The sequence below is a fragment of the Carassius auratus genome, unplaced genomic scaffold (assembly GCF_003368295.1).
Source record: "Carassius auratus strain Wakin unplaced genomic scaffold, ASM336829v1 scaf_tig00005214, whole genome shotgun sequence".
Lineage (NCBI taxonomy): Eukaryota > Metazoa > Chordata > Actinopteri > Cypriniformes > Cyprinidae > Carassius > Carassius auratus.
The window spans coordinates 1,177,629-1,191,535 of NW_020523638.1; the positions used below are offsets into that span (position 1 = coordinate 1,177,629).

At 37.8% G+C, this 13,907-nt stretch overlaps 1 protein-coding gene across 1 annotated transcript; it reads right to left on the bottom strand.

Moving 5' to 3' along the window:
• Positions 1–1,055: 1,055 nt before the first annotated feature.
• Positions 1,056–12,070, bottom strand: LOC113070721 (prolactin-releasing peptide receptor-like). The gene is made up of 3 exons (XM_026244131.1): positions 12,003–12,070; positions 5,522–6,032; positions 1,056–2,707 (listed from the first exon to the last, which is right to left on the bottom strand). The coding sequence occupies exons 2-3, from the start codon at positions 5,989–5,991 to the stop codon at positions 2,065–2,067; spliced, it is 1,113 nt and encodes a 370-aa protein (XP_026099916.1). The 5' UTR covers positions 5,992–6,032; positions 12,003–12,070; the 3' UTR covers positions 1,056–2,064.
• Between the last annotated feature and the right edge of the window lie 1,837 nt (positions 12,071–13,907).

Here is a 13,907-nt window from a genome sequence, read left to right on the forward strand (position 1 = left end):
AAAATCCTACAATGTGATTTTCTGGATTTTTTTTATACATTTTATCTCTCATAGTTGAAGTGTACCTAAATTACAGGCCTCTCTCATCTTTTTAAATGGAAGAACTTTTAAGTGTTTAACTGGGGGTCTCTGCTCCACCTCTTGACCTAAAATACCCACCAACACACACACACACGCCAAAATACATTTGTTTGGTGTTGTCAATACTATTTCTCCATTTAATAAACCTTGTAGCCTAGTAGTCCCTTAACATTAGAAACAAAAGATAAGTCAGAGTTATTTTCAGTCCGGGTGTAATGTGTCTATGCACTGAGCAGCATATTCTGTGACGTCTGTACACTAGATCTGAGACCTGGGAGCTCAACCTGCAGCTTGAGAGACCAAGAGCTGAAAGTGTGTTAGATACTCATTTGTAGGGTACTGCTTGTTTGTCTTCATCATTTTTCTGTCATCCTCCTTGAGAATCACTGGTCTATTATTGAATGTCTTTGATGTATTGGGATGGCAGACCATTGAAAACATCACTATCTATCACAGAAAGAGATTGAGTGGAGACGGGGGAGGACTGAGGTGGTCACCATGGAAATACTTCCTCTTTTTTATTGTTTTGTCTTCTGTTACTGTAGTTCATTTTCATTTTCGGCTGTTGTGTTGAGTATATAAACATGCTCAGGCCGTTTCAAAGGTTACTGACTGCAGTCGCTTTATCTTTTCATCACGTCATCCCCCTACTGTTCACACACATTGCTGTTTCTTTGAGTTCGAGACCATAATGGTGGAATCTTTAGTGCTTTGAATTAAAGTTAACAGTAACATGATACCGTTTACTAGATTTTAGTGTTTTTTTGTTTGTGCACATTTTTATTTTCATGTGTCTACTAACATACTAAAGCACATGTAAAGTAATTGATTGCAATGGTATCTGTTTATATGTACATGTAAAGATGAACTTACTGTTAGTCACTTACCTGGGACAAAAACACACTTAAGCTCAGCTGATTACATTTAATATCAATTTTAATATATATCATTTTCATTTAATTGCAAATAACACGCAATTGTGTCCAAAAACATTATATTCTGTACTTCACTTAAGCATCCATTAACCATCTCTAGCACAAACAGTAACATCTGGAGGTTTGTACAGATCATTAAACCTATGAATGAGCAATAATCCTTGGTTTTCTTTTGGAAAACATAATGTTACAGAGATATTCAAACTGTATTCATTTACCTGAACAACAAGAAGTTATTTGGTTTATCCAATAATGTGTCTTTATGTCCAAATATTTCATTAATCTTAAATAATCACTCCATAGTGAGGACACTTTATTGACTGATAAGCACAAAATATCATTTTTTTTCCCATCTACATCAATGCGATAATAATGATTGTCTTCTTACTGGGTTTCAAGCTTCAGTACAAAACACCCACCAGTCCAGACTCTCTTCATTCATTAAAACAATAAGTTTTGTATTTTTTTCCACACTTTATGAGCACGAGAAAAACAATTAAGGCCTAAAAAGTTCTGCAAACTTTTAATTAGTAAAAGTTTTGAATATTTCATACAGTACTTCTAGGCCATGTGTTCTTTTCAAATATTTGATCTGTTTTGGTGTAAACATATCTTCAGTGACATCTTGTAGAAACACATGCAGTTTAAACAATTTTAATCCAACCGCAGTAAAACAAGCTGTGATTCCCTTTTAAAGCTGAAGCATTTGCTTTGCTTTGAAAGCTGGATATGTTTCTGTTTCAGTATTTCTAGTGACTATTTCTCTGTAAAGAGACCAACATCCAGTTTCCTTCCAAGATACTCCATATTCAGATCACAGACAGCGTGGTGAAATCTTGTGGCTAAATCTAACAGCTTTCTCACACGGCTTGCACGTCCAAGAAATACCATCTGTGTCCATCTAAAACAGGATGCATGTGGAGAAACCTTACAGATGGTAGAGTTCTGGTCAGGCCCGATGTGAACACTTTGGTTTCCGCAGATTTCCAACCCAAGTGTTTTGCCAGCCACGGTGGTCTTCGAACTAACTCGACGTGCTCTTTTTCTGTCAGAGGACCACGCTAGCGGTGGCACAGTTGTTGGCAGGAATCCCGATGCCAATCCGCCGATGACAGGTGAACATCTTGCGCAGTTCGGCTCTGAAACGATCGTGCAGCCATGCATATAAAAATGGGTTACAACAAGACGAACTCATTCCACACAAGTGACACAAGAGCTGGATCAGAAGAAAGTAGCGCTTGTCGATCAGGTCTATATCAATATCCCGTAAAACATTGAAGACGCTTATCGGCAGCCAGCAGATCCCAAAAGCGGCGACGACCAAGGACACCAGGCGAAACGTCTTGCGCTTCCGAGCCCGCTGGGCTTCTGCTTGGCTCTGGGTACGATGACCTGGCACCACACAATTGCGAAGCTTCACTGAAATGCACAAGTAGGAAATGCAAAGAGCGGAGAGAGGAAGAACGTAGGTGATGAAGAGTGTGCTGTAAGCGTAGGCTAGCCGCTGTTTCTCCTGACCCATCCAGAACTCCTCGCAGATGGTAAACCCTTCATCTCTGAACTCCACATGATACGTGTGGGCCACGGCAGGAGCCACCAGACCACACGACAGAATCCAGATCCCAGAGAGCAGATACGTGCAGGCCAGAACTGAGATGCGCTTCTTCAGTGGATGAACAGTAGCGTAGTATCTAGAAGTTAAGACGACAGTTTTAGGGAACAGCAGTGATCTAACATCTATATCTGATGCAGTTTTTTGTTCTAAATATTCATTTATTAAGAAGTACATTCAAATATAAACAATGACTTCTCTTCTACCATGAGCATGTGTTTAATTCCTGAGTTAAAGGGATAGGCCTACTCAAAATGAATATTATCTTAATATTTACTCACCCTTGTGCGGTCCTTGTTTCAGGCCAAATGATCAAAGTTTAAAAAGATTCAAATATTAGTGTTTTTCTCACACACATCTATCATTGTGCTTCAGAAGACAATGATCCATCAGCTGCTGTTCAAAGCATCAACTTTTTGAGGATGAGGTTGAGAAATTAATGATGAGAACATTTTGGGTGGAGTATCCCTTTAAAACCTTTTTTTTTTTTTATTATACAAATTAATGGAGGAAATGATTGAAAAGAGAACCTTTGTAAGTAGTTTGGCATGGTAATTCTTAGCAATAAATAAATAAAAGGCTGCATTAGAATTTTCATTGCAGACCTTAATGATGAGTGTCAAGTTTGTACAGCATGTCGATAAACCTTTTAAAATATCAGAAAAGTTGACCTTTTGTATATGACATGGCAAGTTTAGATCAGGTATAATGCCATGTGGCGTGAAAACTAGCTAAGACTCAGCAAAGAATTGATTCTTTAATTACAAGAAAGTTGAGTTCTAAAAAGAGCTACAGCGGGGATTAAATGTAATTAAGTTTCCCCATAATTTAATGAGTAATGAAGACATTAGTTTGCAGCACAGCGGAATGGCAAAAAAATGAAAGGTCTTACTGATCTTTAAAAAGTATGTGATGGTATTTAAAAAATGGGGCGACGTCGGTCTGTCTAGCCTAGGGAATGTTTAGATAGACTAACAATTATAAAGAGCACCACTGAACACTAAAATGTGTTTCGTTTCAAGGATTTGATTAGTTAGGGAGTTTTGCCTGGCTTAAAATGATTCTTTATCAGCCTGATTTATTGTTATAATCAACACTATCAGTTGAAGTTGTTTTTCAGTTGTTGTTTTTTTACAAAATGTACTTGTTAAACTGGATTTTAGTATTTATATTGACATTACTGCCCAGCAATGTTGGAAACACACAATCTCTCTGTCTACAGTAATCAACATTTAAAGTGGAAAAATGAAAAAAAGTTAATCAAGGCTGTCCTGTGACAAGAATACATTTTGGTTTTAGGTTCTAGAACAACTTTGATGAAAGGTTTTGATCCACTTCAGAAATGTTGACTACTGTATATTATATTCATGTATATACGCACAAACACAAAAACTGCATTCGCAATAAGAATCACAAAATCTTAATTCGTTTTTAGAATCCTCTTTATGTGATTACAAAAAAAAATGCATGGTGATTTATACATTTTTAGGCCTTTTACTTGATGGTCACACCTCATGACTTTTAGTCATAAAAAAAAGAAAAAAATATATATATATACTGTACTGCATACTACAAACTACTTAATTTCATACTATTTCTAGGCAGATATTGCTAGCTAGATTCTTAAAAGAAGCTGACTATTGGTCCCAATTTAAGTTTGATAGTTTTGTGTTAAGATGTAAAGACAACTTAATAACATGAAGCAAATACAAGATTTAGCAAGTTGATGTTGTAGAAAAGAGAGCTGTAAGAAATGGGCTTAAATTAAAACCTCTATGAACTCTTTTTATTCACTTTAAGGTGAGCAGGGTCTGTTTGGATGTTTTGCTGCAAAAGCTAGTTCTTCAATGGATGCACATTTCCTTGCCTCTGACCCAGCCTGGATGAATGGGTCTGCATCCAAACGCACCGATAATATCAAGGACTTTTAAACACAGTATTCATGTAGGCTTCACCAGACCATGTACAGGAGATGATGGCCTAGTCCTAAGGTAAATGGATTCTTAATGCATCTATTATGCTACAAACCAACAGTTTTTAATTTTCCTTGACTATTGTGCAGCAACATCATCCATCACCGACTCACTTGCCTATGCAGGAAGGGAAGTGTGAAGGTTAAAGGCTGTACGAAGCCACAAAGTGAAGATCCACTATGAATTTATTTTTACAATCAGGGATAAGAAGTCCTGGTTTCTTTTAGGTGTCCTTGGTATTTCACATATGGCAGCATGTTGACATTACTTTAGCCTTCCAGTGTTGTGTCTATAGAATGTGTCATTATACAACAGTATGTCACAGAATATCATGCGTTCTCATGGACTTTTTTGATAAAAGTACTATTTACAAATGAATGTTTTATGGCAGCACTTACGTGTGTCTTGTTTAGTTTTTTTTTTTAAACAAATTTTTAAACAATAAATATTAAATTGTTTTTTGCTGGATTTGTATGCTGAATTTTCATACAGTAGTCTATGGCTGTCAATGTCTTGGACAAGGACAAGCTATTTAGCCACTTGAAAATCTGCAAAAAAATAAATATAAAAAATAAATAATGAAGGCATGGTAAAAAGATTTCCAATACATTTTTATTGTGACCTTGCTACAGCAAAAAAGAAAGATGAAATCTGTTCAAAAACTATTCAAGCTAAAAATCAACTCTAAAAATGGCATGTTTGAGCAAATACTTATTTGTCGGCAGATTAGAACATTAAAAGAAGTTATCTTAATTTTTCAGATTCCAGTCATCTTATGATCACCTACGCTCCATTCAAACATGTGGCAGAGGATTTACATAATCCATGCTCTACAAAAGCCCTGGAATGCTCGTAAAACATTGATGGAGTAATGAATTAGTCACACAGTCAAGAGCCAGGTCCCTCAATGCGTCACTCACCTGTCCACCCCGATAGCTGTCAGTGTGAAAACTGACACGTACACAGTCACCGGCTGAATCAGGAACACCAGGTAGCACATGAATCTTCCGAAAACCCACCCGCGAGGATTAAAAGCATACGCCAGGGTAAAGGGCACGCAGGTAGCACACATCAGCATGTCGGAAAACGCTAGGTTACCGATGAAGAAGTTGGTCACGTTGTGCATTTTTTTGGTGTGGCAGATGACATAAAGCAGCAGGTAGTTCCCAAAGACGCCAACCAGGACCACAAGAGCGTAGCAGGGGATGATGAGGGGTTTAAAAGACTGAAGGAGCTCCACGCCAACAAACTGAGGACTGCGCTTCGATGCGTTCGTCGACTGCAGCATGACTTCGTAGATTTGGCCCATGCTGGAATTCTCCATGGTGACATTTTCCAGGGAACACGTGGGCTCAGGAGTGCTGAGGCGTTTGCCACCGCTGCCATCCATGCTCACAGCTGGAATACTGCTTCAAGAGACCTGAAGACTGGCTGTTTTGGCACATTAACAAAGAAAGAGACATTTTGGTTAGCTTTCTTTATAACTCAGCTCCTTTTTAAACCATTAACAGATGGATTGAGATGTCTGTGAAGAGTGAGTAAGCCACAGTTGAGCGCGACCTGTGGAGGCGTGTGCTACCAGGCACGCAGTTCGCACAATAAAGGTGCTAGTTTGTCTTGAAACTATGCTTGGCTCATATAATGAAGTGACTTTTTTAAAACTTTAATGAGCACAGCTACAATATTTCTCAAAGTTCCTGTTTTAAATACCGAAACCCACTTTCCGCACAGCAGCACTTCTGAACATTAGAGACGCAGGCGACGAATCCAAAAGCCCTTCATTACAGCCTTCGGATGGCTGGTTTCTGAAGAAGGCCACTCGTACAAAAGAATCAGGCTTGAGATGTGTGTTTCTTTCAGTGTTTGCTTAGCCTGGGTGGTATTTGCTCGATCAATCCAAACAGCAGTAAACAGAAACTTGTAAGGACACTAAGGGCTTTAATGAAAGCCAGCATGATTTGAGTCAAAGATGCAATCACACATGGCTGTTGAAATGCAAATGAGCCTCATTCACTCGTGCCCTCTAATTAAGTGAGTAGATGGTTCATAGATTAAGCATAAATGCTCTTTGGTATTTCCTGTAGCAAGCTACCTCAGAAGCATTGATTGTGTTTGCTGTTTTTGTCTCTTTACCAATCAGTCAGTTGTTGTAAAAGCAATAGATGATGACTAAATCATTTCTGTTTTCAATCGATATGTCATCATTTTCAGTCAGGGTAATTTATTATTATTTTGTATGTGTGAGTGTGTGTGTGTGTGTGTGTGCATGCAATTTATTTCACATTTGACATATTCAAAAATACCCATTTGACAGAAATCAATTGTGGCCCTTGAATCACACATGCATCTGACAAATGAAGCACCAATAACTCTTGAATTGTTTTTATGGACAAGACAGTACTAAAATGGCCATATGTTCAGCGCAGATCATTTTGAACAGCATTATGACCTGAACACCAGAGACGTCTTAATGAATTAGCACAAATCTTCATTAAATATTCAAGGGAGAGATTGAATAAATATCCCCAAGGAATAGAATAAATTAACAGGCACTTACCGGATGAGATATGGAGTATTTATAATCCATTTTCAGTATTTGAAATGAAGTGGCATTAAATGAACATCACGGTAATCTTTAAGTGACAGTTTAGATTTCCTAAAGGCTGAGCTAGTGTGATAGTTTTACTCTTCTTAGTTGACTTGTCACTTGTTTGAGAGTATTAAAAACAAAGTTGCCATGGAGGTTTTCTTGTTTAAGACACTTTAGCAAAAATGGGGATTGCTTTGGAAAGTTTATTTATTTTCAGTAATTAATTTTGTATCTTTTAAAGCGCAGATTCACCTCTTCGCATCATTACTCATAACTGTTTGCTGAAGTTTTATTTTTTATTTTTTACATCACTTGTTCACCAATGGATCCTCTGTGTTCTGTCAAAATAAAGTCCAAACAGCTTGAATTTTAGATAAGTAATGTTTTGAAGTTAAAACATTTTAATGATGTATTTAGTTTATTACAAACATGCAACTTTTCCTTTCACAGGAAGTTAATTGACGGACTGGAATCATGTGAATTTTTTTATTTGTGGATTTTTGTGATGTTTTTTCAGCTGAACTCTCATTTTGATGGCACCCAAGTGATTCCATGGAAATCTGTTCAGATGAAGAAACATTCATCTACATACTGAATGGCCTGAGAAGGACCACATTTTCAGCAAATTTTCATTTTTGGGTGAACTATTAATTTAAGCTATTTTAGACCTAATATCAAGATGTGTATTGAATGCTGAAGAAATATTTGTGAGCTCTTTTTTTTATCTGTATTTCTCAGGTCTAATTACATGATCAGACTGAGCAGAAACTTGCAATAATGTCTCCTTCTGAATTGCACCCAGGCTAAACAGCTCTTGATATCTACATTACGAATAAACAGACACATGAGGTATATGTTATTCTCAGCGTACTGTGAGTTTCTTTAAATCATCTGGGCAGTGTCCCCTCCCTGTGGGTGCTTCAATTATGTTCAGCCGGTAAAAACCCAGACTAATGGCACCACTGACGTACTCTTTAGTGCTAACGTTACAGCGAGAGTCCAGGTGAACAGAGCTGAGTCAGTGTCTCTGGTTTGCTGTACAATGCTGTCAACAGATTTTATCATGCAAAATAACTGAAACAAACCAACAATTGCAGAACCATCCTAATAAAACTAGCGACGGGTGATGACTATGGCTAAAATGTTAAATCTTGACGATAACTGATGTTTTTTGCATTTGATTAAAACTCATTGAAAAGGTGAAACAGCTGTTGGTTCTTTAAGCACATCCAGAAATGGATCGTGGTCAAACATTGTTTTATTTAGACCTGTTGTGAACCCTGTTTTTGTTCAGTTGAATATCACTTTCACAAAAGTCATACAAACGTTTCTGTCATTCGTCAACATCAGCTGTCACTGTTGCTAGGTGACAAGAACAGTCCTCTATTGGTTAGCCTGTCCCATTTAACAACACTCGGTCTGATTCAGCTAAACCTTAAAAAGTCTGTCTTTCTAAGACCTGAAAATAATTTGCTTTGTTCCTAAACACTTAGTATTGAAGTATTGAGTATTGAAGCCAATCAGAAGATATATGGGGATGATTAGGAGGCTATGATGGGCAGAAGCCAATGGGTGAATTTGGCCAGGATGCTGAGGATCACACCTCTATTCTTTTTCGAAAGACATCCTGGGATTTTTAATGACCACAGAGAGTCAGGACCTCGGTTTAATGACGGTATAGTGTCCCAATCACTTTTGGAGCTAGGACCCACACAAACCACAGGGTGAGACCGCACGGGGTGAGTTGAAGTATTTGAACTCAAAGCTTCTGTGAACACAGCAGCTGCTGGCAAGCTGCAAGCTCAATATAGACGGACATTTGAGGGATACGGTTCAGTCAAACCACTTATTATACAACATTTCACCACATAGATAATTATGGCAAAGGATATTGATTTTAAGACAAAATAAAGGTTTTAAAATCTTTGAGTTCCTAGCAAACGTATAGTGCCTTCTTCAGTTTCCCGGATGAGCCTGTGTTATCAGCTTTTATTGAAGGATAACATACCTCGGAATGATGTGACTGACCCCCAATCAGAAACAAGTATACCCCCCAGAGTTGTGTATATATCAATGCATTTTAAAGTCAGAAGGAATCAAGGGTTTGTCCGGAAAAAACTCTTGTAATGCACAGAGAAGAGCAATTATACAACATTTTAATATGAAAATTCATTATTTGGTTTTTAATGCCAATAAATAATGTACTCACTAGCAGAATCAGACACTTCGTCTTTTTATATAACATATGGAAACATACGATCTGTTAGTCTTTTAGATCGGATTGCATTCGCACTACAAGCAAACCACTTAAGCAATCGGGCCGAGACCACCTTGTTCAGACAAACTTGAACTGATTATTTCGGCGTGGGTCCGAGCATGATCATGAAAATGGGACAGGTTCCGAAACAAATAGTCCAAACAAGGCAGGTGGTGCTTCTGATTTGGGACACTGCTCTGAAGCTAAAAAATCTTAGCCTGTGCCTTTTATGCAACTTACAGTTTCTACTAAAATCTGCAGAGTCACTCTGACTTTCGTTAACTAGTTGAGAACTGTTAAGTTGAACCTGTTCCCACTGGAAAACAAGTATTTTAGAAAGTGGTGATTTCATATGACTTCATACAATGTGAATTGTATGAAAACGTACAGTTTTTACAAAAAAACGTAAACCTGAAGGTCCACTCCTAAACATAACTGTCAGTGTGGTGTATGACGTATGGATGAGATTGTCCAAATTCATGAGCTTGTTTTCTATTCCTGTTCTGTATTCTGCAGAAGTCAAGTGTTTTCCAGCCTTACGATGCAGGAGCACAGGAGGGCAGTGCTGTAAGTGTAGACTGAAGTGTATATTGGCTCGATCCATTCCTACATCAGCTGGATTTCCCAGTGAGTTCATTAGATCGAAACATACAAATCAGATGTAAAAGACAACCTGCATTCAAAAATTTGAAAGTGTAATAGTTTTGAAATTGTAAATGATGACGGATTTTTATTTTTATTTTGTGGGAACTCTTCCTTTTACCTCTATAGCACAGCTCTGACAAAGCTGCTCTTAAAGTGTCTTCCTAAAGTGACACCTTTCCTATATCCTGACACATCTGCTGCACAATAAATCTAACACTAGCAGTGAGTCGGATGAGTTTCCAATGATCAAATATATAACAACATGCATTGTTAATGCAACAATTCCTCTCCTCAGATCAACTTTTGTTTTCCCTTTAAATGCAAATTAAATCGATCAATTGATTTAGTGTCAGAAAAGACCTTCTCAAAGCCTTTTGTCTTGCTGAACACATTCAGTTCCGTTTCAGCAGCACCTTGCCATGAATCAGTCTTACAGATTTGCCTCGGAAGGAAGGAAATGAAAAACAGCAATTCTTTTGTTAACCAGAGCAGTGAAGTAAAGCAGGTTTGATTTTCACTTTACTTGACAAAGCGACATGTTTGGTATATTGAAATTGATCAGATGGACAAAAACAAAACTTTGTAATGCCATATCCTGTCAAAATAATAAGTTATGTTTTATACTTCTTTGAGCAATGCCTTAAAATAGACTGATTATCTCCTAGAGGAGAAGGATTTGAAAAACAGCAAAGATTAAACTCCACAAGTCGCTTAATTCAGCTGTCGATTTTCTGGCATTGTGTTTAATCATTTCAACTTCTCTAAAAGCCAACTGCTCTCAAACGCTCTCACTGAAACATATTGTATCGTGAATCCAGGTTGGAAATCTGCAATCTCTATCCTGCCAGGTGTGAAGCTTTGATTCATGTTCACAGTCAAACTGCCTCTCTGACACACACACACACACACACACACACACCTACACCTTTCAATGAAACTGCTGATCCAGTACACAAATAGCCTATACAGGATAAATTATGAATTTATGAAGCAGACTAAATCATTCCCTTGACAACTGTTTTTTGCACATGGCTTTAGTGTCTTTCTCAGATATTACAAAAACGGTTAATTTCAGTTGGATTAAATATATATGTTTGCATTGAAAACATGCCAAATTCTTTTCAGCAAAGTATGTATGTATATGAATTAATGTGTATGCACATGTAATTTAGGTTCTATTTTTGAATGAGCCCAATAATAACTGCAACAAACTGTATATGCCTAATTACAATAAACAATCGTATAAATAAAAGTTAATCTAAAGCAAACGGCGGAAAAACGGTAATTTGTGTTACATATGGCTTACTGGAATGTTAGAGTATTTACAAATATTTTTAACCGGTTGATTGAAATGAACTGTTCAAAAGAAACGATCTTCAGAAACGAGTCGGATTTCCCTTTATTTTGTCGGCTCACAAATGGTTAACTGAAGTACAACGACGAGTTATTCGTTTATAGAGGAGTTTTGAGATCTTCTGTTTCATTCATAAGACGAATAACAGTGGACTGCAGAGTAAAATAACAGCTTAATATATTAACCAAATTATGCGTCAAGTAGACTTTTACCAGTCATAAGGGGAAAAAAGCACTGAATCCGTTCAGTTGCAGATTTGAAACATACTTTAATCAATTTGTATTAAATTCTATCTCATTACTTAGTATGATGTCAGTGCAGAACTCCATTTCAGATATTATTATTAATATGCAGTTATAGCCAATACCACTGATATGTATATTATTGTATTATAGGCTACTATAATTTATTTATTTTTACAAATTGTTGCTGTTTTTCAAGTGCGTCTGAAATTTTGACTATTTTAACTTTTTCACCACATTGTATATCCAGTCAGAAGCTCACGAGAAATGCATCAATTATTCTAAGCATAAGACGATAATTGAGACGTCTCACCTTTTTAAGCAGGGATGCGGTTTAGCTGATCCTCGTGGACGTGCAGTCTCTCAGTCAGCGGACGCGCGCGCCTGCGTTTATGATGAGATGCGCTACCGGACCTGGGTGAGAGCGTCAGGCTCGTGTTTCCCAGAGGCGGGGTCAAGTGTGTGTGTGTGTGTGTGTGTGTGTGTGTGTGTGTGTGTTTGTGTGTGTGTGAGAGAGAGAGAGAGAGAGAGAGAGAGAGAGATTTTGAGTTGAGGTAAAGTAAAAAAAATGTGTGCACAGTATCCATGAGCCAGATGTGATTCAGCTAGTCTTGTTTTTTTTTTTCTATGCCATAAATTACACGTCATTACACTTACTTATATTCTAAACTCATGTGGATATTTTTCCTGGAAGAAATTATAAAAATTAGTAATAATCATTTATTTATTTATAAAAGGCAGGCTGTTCGTGAGCTGTCATGCTCCAAAGAGATAAAAAACATATAAAAGCACCATATTGTCAGACTCTTGGTTCCAGCTGTGTTTAATTATCCTATTTTGCCCTTGTATTTAAACCCTGTGTTTCTAAACATTATCCTGATGTGTCGAGTCCTGTGATCCCCTGCGTCCCCTTGTAAATAAAACCCTTTTGATTTCTTTACTCAGTGCCTCTCGCTGTGTTCCTCGTGTGTGCAACGTGACACATATGGCTCATGCACTATATTCCAGGTTTTCTGAAATAATATGATGGCTTTATGAGAGGAATAGACACATTAAGCCAAAAGCCCCCTGCAGTCAGGGTAAAGTAGGTTTATGGTTTATTGGATGCAAACAGATGCAGTGCTCTAGTGTTTGACCACATCTCTCTCAAAATGTGCTGCACTTCAGAGACTCAGAGGTGAGCTGAACTCGGGGCTCAAAGTGTAATTTAGAAGAATACAATATGCTTTCTTTGCACTTGATCTCTTGTACATTTTGTTGACTGGCAATTCCACTGTAGTCTTTGAGTTACCTGGTCAAAGCTTATCAACGAGACCAGGAAGGGAAAAAAAATACTTTTCTCTTCTGATTGTTGTAGTCCAGACGTTAAGGGTTCAAGGTTTGGCTCAAGTATGCACAACAAAACTTTCTACAGATAATGCACACCTTTTTGGAGTCTTTGGTCACTTTTGCAGGCCTTGGAATTGAAACACAAAGCAGCTTTCATTCTGTGATTAAACTGATGTGCTTGACTTACACCTGATAAATGTGGGAGGCAATGCAGTCAGTCACTGCATACAAATAACCTCTGTTTTTAGGAAAGGCTGCTATCTGAAATATTTTTATAAACAAACAGCCTGCAACCCATTTGGAAGGACTTGGTTGCTTGACATGCAATTATGGCTTTTGATTTGTGATCATAATTATTTACACAATAGATGAATGGAGAAAGACCTTGGTATGGAGAATGTGTTGACAAGATTCTTGTGGTTAGTAAAACTGCTCTTGGATGAGATATCAGTGGTAGTTAAAATGTGATAGTTTATGTAATATACTGTATCTACAAAAAATAACTATTCTCCTTTGAAAATGTGTGTTCAGATCCGGAATGTCTGTCTCTGTTTTGGTTTGTCAAACCCGTGCACTGACAGTTTACCCAATTGTATTCCGGCACCCCTGGTTGCCAGGAGGCGGAAACCACACTTTCTTTCATTAATTGTCAATTGTGCTCCTTTCTGTTGGTGTCATCAATCTTTCAAACTACATGTGTGTAAAGTCTGAGGAGTTGTGGCCTAATGGTTAGAGAGTCGGACTCCCAATCGAAAGGTTGTGAGTTTGAGTCCCTGGCCGGCAGGAATTGTAGGTGGGGGGAGTGCATGTACAGTTCTCTCTCCACCTTCAATACCATGATTTAGGTGCCCTTGAACCCCCAACTGCTCCCCACCCGCCGCAGCATAAA